Below are 20,090 nucleotides of genomic sequence, written 5' to 3' on the forward strand. Positions count from 1 at the left end.
CATGTAGTAGAGTAAAAAGTACAAGGAGATGCAGAACTATGAAGTAACATAAGAGGCAAAAACAAATAATCTAATAAATCCAGCATTTAAAATAAAGTAAAATCTTGATCTGCAAAGTGACAAGTGACTGTGGCAGTGAACAAATGTACTGCAGTAAAAATATTTCCCTCCAAAGTGTTTTGGAATACAAGTGCGAAGTAGCACAAAACAGAAATGCTCCAGCACAGAACAAGTGCCTGAATTTTGGACTTAAGTACCGTACATGAATAAATGAACTCACATTACAAGCTCTGCATTTCGGATCTGACTTTAAGCGGATGTTTTAATCAATAAGTGCATTGTTTTTGTAATAAAAACAGAACATTATCAGTCTGGAGGTGAATTCTGCCTGTTTACACTATAAAAACTCAGGAACTCTCCAGGGATTTGATGAAGCCAGATATGAAAGAAAAAAAAAAATCAGTTGTTAATAGGACTTTGCTTTCTCTCCTTCTCTGTCTGTCTCTTGGCATCGCTCACACAGACACACTCACACATGCCCTCCCTGCTCTTGTTTGCATGTTTATCACCACAAACCTCCCTAAATTTGTGCTGTTTATTCAGCTCATATCTCATTCCTCGCCACACTTTTTATTCATCTGATCTCATTACACTGGGAGCCAGTGTGCAAGCGAAGGCTCACATTGTTTTTACAAAGATAGCACGAGCTCAGCAGACAGTCAGACCCCACCTCCATCAGATAATATCACATGTGTACCAAGTATGTGATCAATAATTGATGAACAACCTCAGAGCTGTTAATTAGCATCAGGCATGAAGCTGGCGCTCTTACTTTATTCAGCCCAGCCCACTTTATCCCGAGCGACTCTAAAAAAAATGTCTGCAGTTACACGCTGAGGCAGATGGAGTTGGACAGCTTGAGCAGGTGGTTGTATTACTGTTGTACTGCGGTTTTGAGTGGTTTCCTCTGGTAATCAGCATGATCCTTGTGGGCAAGCAAGAACATCAGCTGCGTCGAGAGTCCATAGGACAATGCTGTAATGATCTGTGTACTTATTTATAGAATTTTAAGTGCTCTACAGGAATCCAAAAGACCTTTGGCAACAGGATTGTAGCTCATATTGATGTTTTTGATTGCATTCGGTCGAAAAATACCTACAGAGCAGATGAAAGACAGAGAGATGGAAAGTTTGTGTGTGTGTGTGGGGTTGCGTGTGCGGTGATGGGATTCTTTAACACTAATGGCTGTGACCGGCTCTCCCCTGCATGCCACCACAACGTTTAAGTCAGTTTTAATAAAGTCTAATGAAATGAAATGTCCTCACACAGAAAGGCTTCTGCAATATGTTGGAGTCACCTGTCACCTTTGATGAAATCAGTGGTGGAAAAAATAGTCACATGCTTCAATTGAGTAAAAGTACCAGTAAAAAAAAACATAAAAGTACTCCGTTACAAGTAAAAGTATAGAAGTTTCAGCAGCACAATAAGCTTTAAAAGTAAAATAACTACCACTATTTTTTATTTTTACCACTGATGAATCAGTTTGTAATCATCAGCTTACTGTTGTAGCTGATTGAAGTGGAGCTAGTTTTAAGTACCTTACAGGTAATTTAGTTCAGTGGTCTGTAACCTAGTGGTTTGGCCGCTCCAAACCAGGGTGACAAACTAAATCCTAAATCTGAGGGGGCTGTGAGATGATTAAAGGGGTTGGAAAGAAGACAAAACAAAGATCTGTCACACAAATCTGTATTAATATTTTAGACTTTGAACTGAATATTTGCTTTTCTGGGAAGTATTGGATCGTTTTATTTCTCTTGGCATCCAACAGTTATTTAAATGAAACCGTCTGTCTCTTTGGTTGCATTGCTAAAATGCTTTTTCTAAGTTCAGTCTTTTCTCTCTGAAATGTAGTGGAGTAGATGAATAAAGCAGCATAAAATGGAAATACTCAAGCAAAGTCCAGGTACCTTAAAAATGCACTTGAGTGCAGAACTTGAGTAAATCCCCACCAGTGGATGAGATCCATTGTGGTTTTGTATGATCATTGAACATTTCTGTTTAGAATACGTGTCTGACTAACTCGGTTATTTACCTTGAGATCCCCCGGTGTGTGCTGCCTATTTAATGACTGGAAATGTCGCATTCCTAATTAGAAGTACACCTGCGGCTTCCTGCACCCAGTGGGATACACTCCCCATCTCCATAGTCTAATTTGCCAGGGCAGTGCCCAGTTTGTCTGAGTGCCAGTCGACAAAGGCCTTGATTTGCACTTGTATGTTTTTTTTCTCTGGGCCAGATGAGACAGTCTCAGCCTCACTCTTGAGGACACTATTAGCGCTCAGCATTGTTTTTGACGTTTGTTGTTGTGACTTCCTCATTTGAAAATGTGACACGAAAGCCTCTGTAATGTCTGGTGAGAAAATTACTGTCTCAGGTCTTTAGTGTCAAGGATTTAGAGACGTGTTGTTTACACTTCTAAAGTTCACAATTTAACATGTTATACTATACATGTACAAAAACTGATGCGACTGTTTCATGGCTCAGTCGGTGACAGCTGTTTTTACGTATGGTTTCTGAACAAATTAAACAAACAAGATGCAACTTACAGGAGTATAAACATATTTTTCTCTGTTTGCTTTAGATCATGACCAAAGAGAGACACATGGTAAACACATGAAAAATACACAATCTGTGCATAAGGAAAAAGTTCTGAATGCAAATTAGTTGACAACCACACGACTTAAGAAAAGAAAGTGGGATGTGATGCTTCCAAAGGAAAAGAAAATTGTGTCAGCCAATCAGTGCCTGAACGTCTAACAGGCTCAAGTAGCTATATTTTGTAAAATTCACAGCATAGTTCACATATATGTCTAAAATTCCTGAAGCAGACTCCTAATGAATGCTTCTCTCAGCTCCTGAATTATGCAGAGGCATTCTCTATAAAACCAAAAAAAAAAAAATCACATCAGCTTTGACTTGATAGAATGCAAATTTGTGCATTTCCCTGAGGCATTTGGGAGAAAGTAATTAAGCAAAGGACCCTTTGTCTTCACAATGCTTTTTGAGTCATTTCATCGCAGGATAAGAAGACTATCTGTCAAGAGGAAAGCTTTCATGTACCATTGAGTGTGTTGACTTTTTCTAATGTATTGTTCTTCTAGACATTTTCCTCAAAAGTTTTCCCGTGCTGCCGGGAGAGCTGAAGGACAAACTGTTCATCGTTAACGAGGAAGATGGAGGCCTGTCTGATGAGCACATCACCTCTCTGAGGAGGTATGACTTTGTGCCAAAAAGAAAAAAAAAAGAAAAAAAAAAAAAAAAGCATTCTGATTTGTATTCATTCCTTATGGTGCCATCAGTGAAGCTGAGAGGTGAATGACTTTTTGTGCCTGAGTCCGTGGGCGGTTGATGTGTGTTTTCATTGGCAGCGACGAAACCTTTGGAAACCAGCAGCTTAGCAAATCTTCAACAAGGGATGAGAGTACATGGCACAGTTAGGACAATGTGAAACAGGGAAAACCACTGCCAGTTCATGTGAGGAGGACACACGGTTTGCACAGCAGTCTTCACGGTGTTCTAATACTAAAGAGCAGCTGCCAGAACCTTTTACCAGAGCAGCTTACTAATAAAAGTTTTATCTCGGGTTATTTGTGGAGATGGAAACTGTTGACATGCCCTCAGGAATTTAACACTGAAAGCTGGTAAAATGCTTCCTGATTCTTACCTGCAGTTTACTCAGTGGCCCAGGATACTGACCTCCTGGATGGCGAGAGTGATCTAATGTACTGTGTGGAGAATTTTATTTATTCTATGAAAGTGTAATATATATTTTAATACGCCGTGGCGTAGGCCCGAGGAATACAATCTTGAAAGAACCACTCCCAACAGGTGCTGCAATATTAATGACCGGTGCTACTCCAGCGGCACATAGCCTGGCTCATGAAAAAGTGAATGTCTTTGGTTTGAGGTCAGAACGCATGGAAATGACAGAAGGAGAAGGTCCAATTTAAGATGACGGGGTTCAAACTCAGTGCAAGTGAGTAAAAGGCTGTTCCCATCAGCGTCTCGCTGCTTTTTAGAAGCTGACGGGGACCATCAGCGCTACTTGGCTTTTAATCTCTTCCTTTTCTCCAGGCTACTGGAAATCAATGTCATGGCATCAGTCCAAGGGAAGGAGATAGAGAACATGTGTCGATATAAAGTGGAAAGTACACATGAGAGAAGAACAAATATCACCAACTAAAATTCTTATGTTTTAATTCTTTGATTGGACAAATAAGGACTGATAAGTCGCACATAGGTTCATTAATGCTTTCTGGCCTTTGAAGCTATAAATGGGGCTTTTCAAATTCGCAGACGATCACGTATTAATTAGCCGACATATACAGTTTGCACAGTTGCAATCAGTGGTGCTGGTATTTCCCAGCAGCTGCAGCTGATCACTGTCGGCCACAGTTTCTGTGCTGCTCCTTTACACATCATGTAAAATGTGAATAAATATACTTTTATGAACATATTAATATTGTACATTATAAGAAAATGAGCTTAATTTTTTTTGAGATGGCCTAAAAATTTGATTCTGAGGTTTTCACTGTCTCAATTCCATGAGTGGCCGAGGAGGTAGTTATTTATCAAACATTAAAAATTTATAGCCGATTGTATTTCAGCAGCAGGAATCTAATCCATAGCTCCCTATACTGCAGATTATTAGAGGAGGCCATACAAAAATGTTCACTATGGCAACTACAGACATCAGCTCTGCAAGGAAACTTTCTTTACTTTTATGACTGTTGTAAAGCTTTTTCTCCATTCTTTCTGTTGAGGATATATGTGTGTGTGTGTGTGTGTGTGTGTGTGGGTGTGAGTGTGTGCGTGCGCGTGCGCGATAACCTTAGTGTGTATTCACCAGACTCTGCAGTTTCCCCTCAATTCTATGAACTCAAAAGGTTTTTTTAAACTCATAATTTTCATTTCATTATCCAAAACTTTACTCGGTTAACTCACTTCTGTCATCACCATCGTTTTTGGCCGCAGCTGTTTTGGGAGAAAAATCTCTAAATGTAGCTGCTACTGCTGAACGTTGTGAAACATTTTGCAGCTAAAGTGCCAGATATTTCAGTCAGGAGTTGGTGGAGACCAAACACAGAGCTAAAGAAAGAGTGAATTTTGAATGTGTAAAAAAGAAAAAAGCGACTGCTTGCAAACAAGTTCACCATATCTTTACATTACTGTATTCAATTACTTGAAAGGGACAACACACATTCATTAAAATCCTTATTTTGTAAATGGGTCAGATTTAGCCAAACGGATAAATGGGTAGGTCAATAGTAAAACAAACACAACTTAGGGAAAGCAGACAAAAAAAGGAGAGATAAATGAGAGGGAGGTTGTTGCAGTAAGACGTGTGATGCCAGGAAACAAAAGGCAGACTGGCTAAAAGACTAAGCTTGTTTTGTTACTGGTATGATGCACTGACTTCTATTGACAGACACCATGGAAGGAGCAAGACTGAGAACATAAATGAATCTAATATTTTTCTATGACATTAAATATTTGTGACTAAGTAAACAGCATCAGAATTTAAATAAATGTCTGCAGGCACTACCTATTACAAATTTAACACTCGAAACTCAGCTAATGCGCTTCTTCTGGACTGGGTGATTGTGGTTTGATCAGATTTGATTGACAGTGACCAAACAGTCCAGCAACTGTCACCAGCTACTCAGCTCTGCTTTCAGACCAGTGAGAAGAGCACAGAGAAAGAAAGAAATACAGAAAAACATTTTCAAGGCCTTATTTTTAAAACTAGCATTTAATAAGATACTGTCATGTTTGTTCTTATGTTTAAGGTATGTCCCCACCGTGGATGATGTGGAAATGTACAAATCCCACAAGGGACCCGTGACAGAACTGCACATTGTGGACCAGTACATGATGGAGGTATAGTTTCCCCATATTAGAACAGAGTTGTGATTACAGAGCTGAGATTGCACCTTCCTTCCAATTTGACTTGCAACAGCACGACTGAAGCAAAATCTAATGCGGCTCTTGCTCGTGCGGGGCTTTCTTTGAGAGGGCTTGTTGAGCCTTCATTCACCTGTGTCCTAATTCACACACTGTGGGTGTCATGACAGGCTCTTACCATTCATCTGGTTATCACCTCCCAGCATGCCTGGCAGTCATCTGACACATGTGTGGTTGGCTCAAGGCTGCAGGAGGGGGGGGGGGGGGGGGGGGTAACAGATGAACAGCAGGATCAGCCCACAGTGCCTCTCAGGAATATTTGACACCAGGCATAACATACTTCATATGTAAGAGTCAGTCAGGGCAACTCTTACAGAAACCTCATGTAAACAGACAACATAATCAGTCCTCTTTACTGCTGCCAACTACAGCAGGTACTCAAATACTGCACTTAACAGACCCTGAAATGCCATCAGTCGAAACTTCTAAGATTAGAAATGATTTCTCACTCTAATGTTCTGCAATTTTCACCGTCATTCCACACATTCTCGCACTGAAACCCATTAAATTATTAAAGGAAATGAGAGGGCTGACACGTTCTTTATGAATCATCATAATGCCACTATTTTATTTTAGATAATGAAAATAATCATTAGTTGCGGCACTATTTGCATTCTAAACAGACTAAACTAAGATGAGGAACATGGTAAACATTACACCTGCTAAGCAGGTCACTGTTAGTGTGCTGACATTAGCATTTAGCTTCAAGCGCCGCTGTTGCTAAATACAGTCTCACAGAGCTGCCAGCATGGCTGTAGGCTCTCAGTCTTGTTTTCCTTTAGACAGCTGGAAATCGTCTGATTATCTAACAGCTCTGAATAATCACTTTCTGCGGAAGACCTAAGAATGGAATCTGAGGACAAATTTTACACCATTACAGAAAATGTTCAATATATTAGCACTGAAGTACTGACCTTTTCCTTAATTGAACCAATCAAATCCTAATCATGCTTTGTGGGCTGTCATACTCTATTGTGTAGCTCTACACTGTACAGATGTGGGCAAAAGTGTTGATACTCTTCTGTTTAAAAAAACAATTTTCTCTGAAAATAAGTGGAAACTGACAAAATTAATTGACATCCACTTAACTCTTTTCCGTAATCAATAAAACAGACATGCTGCTTTTGATTTTTGATGTAGCCAATTATTTTAAATAATACAGTACAAATGAAAATGTTACGGACAAAAATATCAGGAACATATTTTGTGGCACACCCTTTTGAGGCATCTTTTGGATTAAGATCGGGACTCATAGCAGGTCACTTCAGAGGTCACCCGTTCTTTTAGATGACGTGATGTTTTGGGTCATTATCCCGTTGGAGGAGCTACGAGCTCTCTGACATCCCGTTAATCTTCTGATTTCACTGTGTCCTGCACAGACCGAAGGCACCCTGTGTCAGACGCAGCTAAGCAATCGTAACTGAGCCTCCTCCATGTTTCACAGTGGGGATCCTGTTCTTTTCTCTGAAAGCTTTATTTTGTCTTCTGTGAACACAGAGCTGATATGACTTCACAAAAAAAAACCTCTCCTTTTGTTTCATTTGTCACAATAACTGTGGCTTCTTAACATGCATTTTAGCAAACTCCGGTCAGGCTTTCTTATCTTTCTTCTTTCAAAAGCGGGGTCTTCCTGGGGTTTCCTGCTTTGACATATGGTGTGAACGGACTGTGAACTGGATTGTGCCTTAATCTTGGAGGTCAGCTTGTTTCTGTTTTGAAGTTTTCCTCGGTTGTGTTTCCACCATTCAAACTATCCTTCTTTTCAATCTGGGGTTAATTGTCCTCTTCCTGTCAGGCCAAGAAATGTTGGTTACAGTCACACTGACCTCGAAATTCTTACTAAAATTAGCAGCCGTGGTCACAGGGAACATTAAGCTGCTGTGAGATGGTCTCACAGCCTTTACCTTGACCATGCTCAGGCAATTACTTTCTTCCTTATCTCCTCAGACAAGTCTTTTCTTTCTCTTGTCCATGTTCAGTGTGGTGTACACAGTGATACCAAACAGCACAATGAGCACTTTTCTCCATTTAAACAGGCTGAATGACTGATTATGAGATTGAAAACACCTGTGGCATTAAGTGAAGAGAGTACTCTGCTTGAACTATCACCACAATCCACTGATTTATCACCACTGATAAGGGGAGTCGATGACTTTGTTCCCGGCCATCTTAAAAAATCTTTGTAAAATTAGCGATAATTCAACTCTTATCGCAGCTTCCTGGTTTTAATCTGCTGCAAACTAAAGGTATGCAGGTATGCGTGACAGAACAGCTTTTAATTTCAACACTTCAACACTCAGGAAGAACGGAGCCTTTTTTTCACTGAGGTGTAAGAGTACCAACACTTTTGGCTATGAGCTAATCAGCCACAACATTAAAACCACCGTGTTAAAACCGGTGTTAATGTTGTGGCGGATCAGATTGTGAGGTCTTTGAATGTTACTAAACCATGTCAGCTGAGTCATCGTTTCACTGCAGAAATCCCAGAGTATTCCCTCTTACAGCTTAAATTTGTTAACCCTGAGAGTTTCTGCTCCTGCATCTAAGATAAAATCAGCAAAACACCTGATGTGATCACTTTCAACTTGGTGACTAATGTGTGGATGCAGTTTTAGCCCAGAGGAATTAAATTCTAACAGCGCTGCCTTGGCGTGGAATCTGTTAACCTCCCATTAGAAATTTAAAATGTGTCAGAAAATGTGACAAGATGAGGAGCATGGTGCTCGAAAGCGTGGAGGATGACACATTCTGGGATTTTTTTTTTTTTTTTTTTTAATAGCCAAATGATTACATGGTCTGAATCTCTAACAGTAATCCTAACATCTTTCCTTGACTATCCGTCAGAGCAGGTGCCCTTTGGCTTTTGGGAGATGGTAGCCGTGCATGAGCGAGACGGTCTGACAACGTGGAGTGATTTATTAGAGGTTAGCACCGACACAAAGGTCGACTAGGCAGCTCAGCCAATCGTTTCAAGGTGTCAAGCCTTAAGTTTCTCTGCTAAATCAGCCTGTCGACAGGCCCGCAGCACTCCACTTTCGCCTCAGGTAATCCTGCCGAAGAACTCGAGTCTGCGAGAACAAGCCGCAGCCATTCACAGACTGTTTCTCCCCGCAGCATCTCCCAGCAGCGCCGCCGCCGTTCAGATTGCTCTGAATAATCACATGGAAATAGCTTGTGTGATGATGCGATAATTGCACTCTCTTCTGTATTCACACAGTTTGTTACACTCACTTTTCCCTGATGCAGATGTGCAACATACCGCACCTGAGCACACAACTCGACCTGCTCCTGATTCTGAGAGAGCTCCCGATCAGCATGAACGACCTGCAGCCTGTGAGTTTACTCGATCACCTACAGAGTCGACACAAAGGTTGAATCACATGTTGAGCTGTTTTAAAGCCTAGTCAGTTCCCACAACCTGGAAAAGGCTAAAACCACAGACACACGATGAAACACGAACTTGTTCCGTAATGCAAATGCTAATGTTCAGATACATGGTGGCTTTAGACATAAATGAAAAGCACATCTGGGGACAAACTGACATTAATACTTGAAAGCTTTTTTCTCTCCAGTCTGGGTTTTATGTTTCAAGTGGTGAGTGAAGTAGTTTCTATTCTATTTGCTGGATGGTTAAGTGTCTTGAAAACAGAAAGGTTTGAGAGGCACTTTAAGACACCTCTCTTCATTTGATGGAGGGAAGAAAAGGTGGATCTTAATCAAATCAAATCCCATTTTTTTTCTGTAGGTGGTGTAAAACAGTTTTTTTTTTTGTCATCAGAAACCCAATGAAAACCCACTTTGGGGTTTTCACAAGGGACGACTGTGAAAGAATTCATGAATTTAACTTCATTCTCCAAAGTTATGGACTCTCTTCAAAGAAAGACACTCTTAAATTAATACAGGTAAAACTAAATAAAAAAAAACATACACAAAGTTACAGTTTAAACATAATATATATATATATATTTTTAGCTTATTTTAGCGTTTTCTTAACCCACACACACTTAGCCAAGTGCTTAAGGCTGGTGCAGCGTAAGTATTTAGACATGCCAGGTTCATCATTAGTCAGACTAATCGTTAACACTCTTATAGAGGATTGTTGTTTATTGGCATTGGGGACTGCAGGGTGTGAAGATATTGCAGTCAGACAAGAATACCTCCCAGCTCCTCTGTCGCTTTTTTTTTTTTTTTGCTTTCTTTTCTTTTTATTTGATTCTCTCAAGCTTCTGTTTCTTTCAGCATCAGTGCTTCAGCCCTAATCTCTTGTCTGCTGACTGTCTGAGAATGAAGAGAAACAATGGATAAGAATGATGGCACTGTAATCCATTGACTGTGACAGTAATTTTTCTTTGTCTAAAACACAGAGACAAACATATTGTGTGCTGGCGAGATGACTCGACAAGAAAGATTAGCAATTTCATTAAGTTTCAATTTACTCTTGGTTGTTTCTTCCTGATGTTGTTTCTCTTTCTACTGCCTTAGATTTATATATTATAAAAAAAAATTCGATCAAACATTGGTATTTGTGCTCTGTAGCAAAAAGTGTGCTGTTCTCTAATCTATAATCCACAGAGTGCCACTATCTTACAGTACATGTTTAAACATTGAGAGGTTAGGGTCCTCTCTGTTGCAAAATCCCTTCGATCCTCTGACATGACAGACTTCTTAAGGCCCTCACATTAAGGAGGATTTACTCACCACCTGACAGTCAGGGCTTGAGAAGAGAAAATGGAGAAGCCACCACCTGGGGAATGTTCCTCACCTACAGTGGTGCTTGTTGGTGCTAAGTTTCACTGCCAGGATGACAGATTTTACACTGCATCGTGGACCCGGCTCCTTCCTTCAGCTGTTTGCTGTGCTCCGTCTGCACCCATTTCCAAATATAAATAAGAGAGTCAAAGACACAGAACCAAAGCCAGTGATGCAGTAAACAGGAAGCGCTCTGGACAGGCAGGTATTCCCTGAAGCTGTCCAGTGCAGAAGCAAATCCAAATGAAACTTTTTTTTCTTGAAATGTGGTCTGACCACAGTCATATGAGTGTTTTAAATCAGGTTCTTCGGGTTTGATTGGCTTGCTCAAAAGTGAGAATGGATGCAAATGCAGAGTGATATGGAGCCGTAGTGAGATACTGACCTGCAGACCTGCTGACCTCAATTTTCATTAGCCCTATCTGGGACTCTCTCGTGGACGGTTGCCATAAAAGAAGTTTAGGGAATGTTGCTCATGTTTTGCTGCTCATGGTTATGACACATGAGCTAACAGTCAAGTTTTACCTGATGGGAGGGGTTGGCCAGCTGCCACAGGTCTCATTTGATTAGAGACATTTATGCAAAATTGTGATATAAAACCCTTAAAGTAACAAGCAACACACAACATCACGCTTCCAGTTTTTTCTATAATGATTACACAATTTAATTCTTGAGTTATTTTTGTCAAATTACCTTCCCAGACAAATCAGAGAGCCCGTCTAAAAGTAGCTTAAATGATACCATGTGCTGGGCTGTTTGAAGTTATTGTTCATACAAACTACAGGCGTTTACCACAATGGTGCAGATGGTCCTGTGCAAAGCCAGCTGATATGGTGTAGCTGGATATCTGCTTTCTCTTCTGTGTAACTAAGGACGTCCCACTGGAAGGTTTTGGGAAGTTATTCTTAAACCAGGAGCATATGGTGGGAGTGTTGTTGCTGGCTGGCTGGCACGGCCCTTCTTTGGAATAGCTAACTCTTTGTCAAGGACTACGATTCCCAAAGCGTCAACTCCTTTTTCCTCCAACACACCAACAGCAAAACGTAAAATTCTACTTTCATTTCTTTCAGTTTTTCAGTGTGATTTCTCTCTATATTCAACATGAGAGAGACATGACAGAGAGAAACTGTGCAATATTCTAGAGGGATATTTGTACTTGACACAACTGCACACCAAGTAATAATCTTTCCAAACAAGACCCTGATTATTCATGTTACGGGGTCAAATGAGGTGTTGAGAGATGGCTGTTTATCTTCATGATATAAAATACTCAAGCCAAAAAATACTTATTTTTGTTTGCACTTTTGTCAGCACAGAGAACCCACAAACAAGCTTCACACTCATTCCTCTTAAATTTCATAAAGCTGATGTGTGGAGAAATGAATGTGAGAGCCCGTGTGCGGCTGGATTACAGAACGAAATGACTTTGCTCTGTGCCCTTGTGTTTGTCTTCCAGCTGATTAACCAGAAGATCAAAATGTGCATGCAGCTGTACAACTGCAGGTCATTTGTTTCCGTGCTGGAGTACCTCCTTGGCATTGGCAATTACCTCAACGAGAATGCCGGAAAGGAAAAGGCCAAGGGATTCCGTCTCTCCTCCTTAACTAAAGTACGGCTCCACCGCTGTTTCCTGACCTTTGATTGAGTTGCAGCACTAGGCTAATAAGACTACTCATTGATATACACAGCAGGGCTTCTGTGCATCTTCTTTCAATTTTCTGTCTCATCCTTCCTGTTCCGGTCATTTGGGTTCACTCAGGTCTTTGACACAATCATTCTGACAGGTTCTGATTGCATCACTGCCTGGCTTCACAGGAGAAATGAAACTTTGCCCATAGTATGGCCACAAGTGGCTGAATCTCTCAGAAGTGAATCATCAGTTAGACATTTTGGGAAATACACTTATTGGCTTCGTAGCGCTCTCATATTTGTCCAGTAAAATCCACAGCTATAGTCGGCACCCAGTGAGCTTAACTTAGCACAAAGACTGGAAACATGGAGTAAAACGAATGAGATATATCATGTTAATTTGCGAGCTTTAGATGTGGTGCTAGGTAGATTTAGTTTACCAGCACCTTTAAACCTCACAAATTAAAAAGTTTGCTTAATTTGTACAAAAATCAAAGTGTAAAAATGACAACTACTCCTTGGCCAGGACCAGTAACTTCTTTTTTCCCCACACCTCAGACTCTGTGTGTGAGGTTAAGTTTGGGGAAAGATCGTGGTTTGGGTTAAAATAAGTACTTCATTAATGTTAGAAGATCTCCGTCGTCATGGTTAAGGTTGTGAAGCGGTCATGGTCCAAAGGAACAATGAAGCAAAGAGCTTGATGCCCCTTCCTTCCACCTTGATGTAGTCTCTCTACTAGGCCACCTGACTTCCTGCTTCACCCCCGTCATGATTACTACGGCCACTAGAGGTCACCTAACAATAAAACGCAACTATGGCTTGTAACAAGCTGCTTGCACAGACGACCTAAGGGCTTGTTTCTTTAGAGGACAGTTTCATCTGTTGGACAGACATAAGAGTGGTGTCAATTGTCTCATCTATCTCTGGGCAAGAAAGCAAATAAGTACGTTCCTCAAAATGATTCTTTTAATGTTCAGAAGTTGTTAAATGATGAATGTATAGTTTTTACTAAGGGGTTTGTGAAAGTGTTTTCTTCCCTCCTCTGAATTTAGTTTGAACCACTCTTTTGTGTGCAAGACCATCTACAGGGAAGGTTTGAGGGGCAGTGCTCTTAGCGCAGAAGTAAAACATTCTCCGCTCCATTTAATGAAGCCAAGGCCCCGTGTTCCCTGGGAGGTGTTTCCAGGTCTAATTGAGAAGAGTAAACTGTTGCTGCTCGAGACAGACTCTCATCAAATTAAAGGCTGACTGCTTCCAAGAAAAATGCATTGAGGTTACTGAAGATATTTTGGGGGGTTCTTGTTTTTTTCTCACTTGTGAGCATCAATACTTGGTGCATGTCTTGTATACGTATCCCTCAGAGGCTGGCCTGAGCCTTAAATTGGTAAACAACATAGCCTAGAAAAAGACTATGAGTGCCTATCACAGGATTAGAGAGGTCCCACTTGCATTTCAATTATGGGGCACCATCAAATGCAGCATGGCTTGAATTTTAGAGTCATCATTACCATTTTATACAAATATAACACAATATGAAAGCAATCACAGTCACTCCTGCTACAGTTACTGCTCGCACTCCACTGTCTACTACTACTACTACTACTAAGAGTAAAAATAAAAATAGAAAAACTACAAAAACATACGTGGTATTTACAAACTGTTTTACAATCAGTACAAGTGTGAATAGAATCTGTGTGCTGCCATCCTATTCTGTCCCTGACCTTAAGGAGGCTGCATTTTTTTTGTCACAGCACAAATAGGAGTAGATATTCAGTGCACATACAGTATTTCAGTATGTCGCCTTCCCTTTATGTTATAAGTCCTTGTGCTGTGTGGCAGGGAACTACAGGTTTTTATAGCCTTTATATAGCTTTTATAGCTTTTTTTTAAACTCTGTTTTCTCTTTCCCCAGCTCTCTCAGCTCCGCGGGAGAGACAGGAAGTTCACCTTGCTCCATGCCCTTGTGGAGCAGATCATGTTGCATGAACCGTGCTTGGCCACTTTTACCCAGGAGTTGGCAGAATTTGAAACTGTCCCTGGAGGTATTTGCTAATCAAGATTTGATAGAAGCTGAAAAAATCTGTGTGGTACTTTTCAATTGAGGTCTGTTAAGTCGACTGTGGGTTTTTTTTTCCCCCTCTCTGTTTTGGATAGCGTCCATCAAGGGCCTGACCGCAGAAGTAGATGGTGAGTAGATCACATTTTACTACTGTGTCCAAAGACTGTTGTTCTTAAATTTGCTGAGACCACTGTAAAACTGACCCTCCTTTTTGTGCCAACGCAAGTTATTTGTGAGGAAGTGTGATAGTAACATTTACTTCTGTATTTGTAGTTCGAGTATACTTTTGTGAAACACCATGAGCTCATTGTCTAGGTGCTATACAGGCTCAGTCCAATATACTGTCTATATGATGGCTTACAAACAGTTGCCACAAGCACAAATGAAACTCTTCACAGGATCACACAGGAGACAGCGTCTGATTTAAAGCAGCTATTTGCTTCAGTGGTCAAATATGATGGATGGTAACCGAGGTGTGTGTGTGTGTGTGTTACGTCAGTCCTGAAGAATGAACTGCAGAAAGTTATTCAGTATAGAAAAACTTCCAAGAAGAGAAATGCTGCTCATCACCCAAACTTCTCCAAAGATCTGAAGGTGAGGTAGCAAACCCTATACTCTTATTCTGACATAACACACAAACTTTTCCTTTAAATTACTCTTGGATTATGTGTCACAAATCATGACAAAGCAGCATACATACAAATTATGCAAATCAAATTCTAATTGATTTGATTGTTGGCAGCTCCGGTAAAAATAATTAAATTTCTGACCAAACATTGTTTTCTATGCCCTCCTTCAGTATAGGCTGCGAAGAGCGTAACCCTGAGAGATAACAGTGAAGCCATTTTAACAATCAGTTTGAGCTGTGATTGATTGACTAAATGAATATGTGAATGGATGGACAAACTCACCGGGAGCTCCCTGTTCTTTTCCCTTAAACCCCAGATAGCAATTGAGAAATACAACACGGATCTCGCGGCGCTGACGAAGACGTGTGAGGAGATGAAAAAACTCTACTCTGTCATACTGGTAATCCTTGAGTTATTATTTCAATATCTCTTTTGTACAGCCTGGGAGATGGACTGTCCTCTGTTCCAGTGGTGTCTAGATGACCCTCTTCAATTATTTGTCATCTTATCTCCCCACCCGACACTGGGAGAGTACATATATTTCAGAGGAAGTCCCCAAGGTTACTTATTTTGCACCAGGTGTCCTTGAAGTCTTTCATGAGGATATAATGCATCTGATATAGAATGTACAGCCGTGTCCTCCACATCATTTAACAGCAAGCACCACTGATTTGCAGCTTTGAAGCATGTTATACTTAGTCCATTGGATAATTTCTGCAGGATTGGGGAACTATTGCCATTTCTCCTGTAGCCAGAAAGTGTGAGAGACAAGTTCATCCTGACTCTTAACGTGTGATGTCGCATCCACAAATGGTCGACACAAGATTATAAACGAGAAGCTGTGAGAGCACCCCTGGTGGGTTTCTGATGTGGTTTAAAAAAAAAAAAAAAAAGCAACACGTTATCCCACAAAGACACATACCACATTTTTTTTTTGTTTATTTTTTTTCAAGGAAAAATTGTTCATATTTGGGCTAATCTTTTTTTCATTTAGTGTTATCTCATTTTAAATATATAGGTCATGTGTTACAGTGCATTCATTCATACTTGACGTATTTGATTTAAGTGCTGTCTGATGCTGGCTGGACTCTCTGAGACCAAACATGATGATAGTCTTTGATGAGTTTTGTTGAGAACTGCACTTGCAAGAAAACTCCTCTGCCACACATATCATCAGATTTAGTGGAGACACTGGTCCCTGTGTGTTCTTTTATCACACTGTCTATAAGGGAAAATATTTTCTCTGCTCACTAACCTGGTTAGATTATAGAGCTCAAGTCGCTTTTTGACATCTTAACAGGTGCTATGTCTCTTTTTATAGAGTCTCCACCAAAAACAATCAATACAAAGGTAGTGTCTATTTTCTCACCTTTCCCATATCTCTACGGACAATCCATCATCATAGAGCCCATTTACCCTTCCTGCTGCGTTTGAGCACTGAGATATGATAGCATGAGCTGTGAGCTTTAGGCCTGGCAAGGAATTGCGTTACCCAGGACACACAATTAGATTCCTGTGCACTCCACAGTTTTTCCACAGCTTGTGCACAACCAAACAAAGGGGCGGGTTACTGAGCACAGTCAGTGTGCTACAAAATGAGAGTATGGGATATCCTTCTGGTGCTCAGTTGAAGCCCAGTTGTCACAATCATCATTGTCTCGAAACCACACAACCCTTCTCTACCTTTCTTTATCTACATCTCTTCCTTTGTGACTGGTGTGTATTTAATAGGAGAAATTAACAATGGGGATTTTACATGTATTGTCCAGGCTTTCATAAGCTAAATGAATAGTTTTACATTTTGGGAAATTTGCTTATTAGTTTCCTTGCCTTTCATGTCAAGCTGCAGCCAGCAGATGGTTAGCTTAGCCTAGCATGAAGACAGTGCCTATGCTTTCCAGCTCAAGAATTTTCTGATTACTTCATTGCTTCGCCTGACTGAAGTGAATTTACCCACAAATGTTACCTGTCATGGTGGCAAGCATTGTTTCAAGCTGCTCCCAGTCAAGATGGTCAACGGGTCAGGATCTAATTTGTGGAGGGAGTTCGGGCCACTTCAGGGTGAGGGTTTGGAGTGGTATTTTCCTCTGGAGTGGATCTGCTTTCACTCGAGTAGAGAACGTATCTGCAAATAAAACTACTTGTAGTTTAATTTTTTGCCACAATCTGACAGAGCTTCAAAGAAACGTGTCTCAAATGCTGACGAGTGAACTTTCCTCCCCGGCTGCAGCCTCTTATTTACTGTACAGATACGAGAGTAGTATTGATTTTCTCATCTATCTCTTGGTTAGAAAGCAAATAACCGTATTTCCCAAAATGTCAAACTGCACCTTTTAAGTGAAATATACTCACAAGTTAAATTCCATATTATTTCTTATCCTTAACATAAATCACTCCTCCAAGTATCATTAAAAGCGGTCCTGTGGTGTAGTGGCTGTGACCTTTTAAAGTTTAACAGTTTGACCTTTAGTGTCCCCTTCAGGCCAGGAGTTATATTTTTAATCACCAGGCAGCGGTGCCAAAACGCACCATCATCCCGGCATGTTTAAATCACAGTCGGACCAATCGAATCCTGAGAAATTGTAGTTCAGGCGATTTTTCTTGCTCTAATAAATAATACAATTTGAAATGTTGCTTTTGAATTGTAGCGTCCCTATTGGGTCGTTCTGTGTCCTCTTTAAATATCAGAGCACAGAGCCATCAAGCATCATTTCTCAAAGTTTAGTCAAAATCAGACCAGTGGCATGAGAAGATGGACACAGCCCAATTTTCAGTCCCTTGCCCCACCTGCGTCCTTGCCCTGCCTCGATATCACTGTGCGGGGGAACGTGTTCTAATATTGTGTGTGTGAAACCTCCTGAATATACAATAAACCCCTTCAGGAGCACTGGAGAAAATGATTGAGACTGACTGGGCTGTGGTGTTTTGCGAAAGAGCAGCAGGTTGGGGGAAAGGCGTCATATTTAGTCACATCTTGTCACGGGGGAGAATTCGTAATGATGCCCCTGAATAACCAACATTCAAATGTATAAAACATTGAAGGGGCTCATGAAATTTTCGAGGAGTTGATTTTTGCAGAGGTCTTTTTCGTAGCTGTTTCTCTGGAGGCACGATTTCAAAAACCGCTCACAGCACTAAATGGGAGGAGACATTTGATGTAACATGCTTTGCTGCAACACATCTAATTCCTCATAATGTGATAGATTCGCACAAGTCTGACATGTTGCATGCCTTGTCATAACATCAACACTAAAGGCTGACAGCTGTGTCACATTACCAGTTTCTCTTCATAACATCTTTAATACACCAACTCAGTAAGACGCGATACAACAAAATCAGTTCCACCTCAGCGAAGCACAGATAAGTTCCTTTTAATCTTGTTTTTTCAAATAGTTCCCACCTGCAGATTAGAGGTGATACAACATACTTCTGCTGGGTGTTATGAACACCCCTCTACCTTCTACTACTGACATTGGTAGATTCCAGTTATGCATGTCTGATGCCAGTTTGGAGATAATCACAAACCGTTTTTTTTTTTCTTTTAAATATAATTCTTTATTTTGAAGCTTAGCGCCTGCTGCCATGGTACGGTACACATGCAACCAGTACAACCATCAGTCACTCTCATTAGCCTTCTTATCCTCATTTGTTAAAATGGAAGCATGTTGATTTGTATGTTTTCCTAAAGCCTCCTTGGAGTGCGGTATTAGATTTGATATTTTGCGCACAGCATGTTTATGTAAAAATACACAGGATTCTGATCTAATCCCGTGGAGGGTATATTGTGTAGAGAGAACAGGTGTTAATAATCAACTGACATCTCCCTCCAGCAAAACAGTTGTCTTACATCTGTGTAAACCCTTTAGAAATGTTAGAAGACACTTTAATGTAAACATACTCAGTCAGCTATTACACTTCTTAACTACATTCACTTTAAAAATGTATTTTTTTAATACCCATAATTTTATAAGCACATTTTTTTTAAAGCAAATCTAGTTTGTGATTGTTCCATTTGTCCATCTCTTAAAAAGCAGTTCTTGGTTGCAGGAACTGAGCGTGTATAGCAAACGGTTATACAGTTAGATTTTGGCTGAAGAGGCTCTGCTGTTTGAGGGAGAGGATTCTGCTGGGAGAACTAATCCCCCTTAACAAACACACATAAACATGAAATGGACAATACCAAGCATAGAGCACACAGGTGGGCTGGTGGAGGGAGCTGCTGCAGCAAACTGAGATCGCATTAATGTGTGAGCAGAGCACCGGTGAAGTGTGAGGTTATGATTGTTGCAATGTACACCTGCATGAGTCAGTGACTGTGGAGCATGAATGAATCAGCTAATGCCAGCTCAGCTCCACATTTCTACTGGGCTTTGATTAGGTGCCTTGAACCTTTGTTTTTAGGCTTCACCACTGACAAATGATGTTATTTCTGCCTCCAGAAAAACTCGATTTATCCAAACCAGCCAGAACTAACTGTTGTGACAAAGAGTATTTAAAATTAAAGAAAAAAGTTTGACATTTTGGGAAATACACTTATTCATTTTCTTGCTGAAAATTACATTAGAAGATTGATATCAGTCTCATGTCTGTGCAGTAAATATGAAACAGCAGCCTGTTAGCTTAGCTTAGCACTAAGACTGGAAACAGGGGGAAACAGCTAGCCAGGCTTTGTCCAAAAGTTTAAAAAAAACTCTGCTAACCAGCTTCTCTAAATCTCTCTAACGGACATATTACATCTTGTTTGTTCAATCGGTACAAAACCAAAGTGTAAAAACAACAAGTTGTGGTTTTCCGGGGGGTTATTTGTGGAACTGATTTTTGGCGAGAAAATATCATCCCTGTCTGTGTGCAGGGAAGCAGCTCTTTGTCTGTGTTATGAAATTTATAACACATAATGCTTGTTTATCAGTAATCACATCTACATAATAGGGAAATGTGGTATGTGCAGGCATTTTGAAATTAGTAAAACATAATGAGTCAAGAAAATGAGGAGAGAGTGA

At 40.4% G+C, this 20,090-nt stretch overlaps 1 protein-coding gene across 1 annotated transcript in view; it reads left to right on the forward strand.

Moving 5' to 3' along the window:
• LOC121195407 (formin-like protein 13) overlaps positions 1-20,090 on the forward strand; it is a 28,437-nt gene that overhangs the window by 6,594 nt on the left and 1,753 nt on the right. Inside the window, exons 9-16 of the mRNA XM_041058856.1 lie at positions 3,162-3,273; positions 5,850-5,940; positions 9,271-9,357; positions 12,230-12,382; positions 14,315-14,444; positions 14,557-14,589; positions 14,961-15,055; positions 15,407-15,490. Of these exons, the coding sequence (XP_040914790.1) occupies positions 3,162-3,273; positions 5,850-5,940; positions 9,271-9,357; positions 12,230-12,382; positions 14,315-14,444; positions 14,557-14,589; positions 14,961-15,055; positions 15,407-15,490 (785 nt within the window). The remainder of the gene's footprint in view (positions 1-3,161; positions 3,274-5,849; positions 5,941-9,270; positions 9,358-12,229; positions 12,383-14,314; positions 14,445-14,556; positions 14,590-14,960; positions 15,056-15,406; positions 15,491-20,090) is intronic.

Source organism: Toxotes jaculatrix, chromosome 2 (genome assembly GCF_017976425.1).
Source record: "Toxotes jaculatrix isolate fToxJac2 chromosome 2, fToxJac2.pri, whole genome shotgun sequence".
In the NCBI taxonomy this organism is placed as follows: Eukaryota; Metazoa; Chordata; class Actinopteri; family Toxotidae; genus Toxotes; species Toxotes jaculatrix.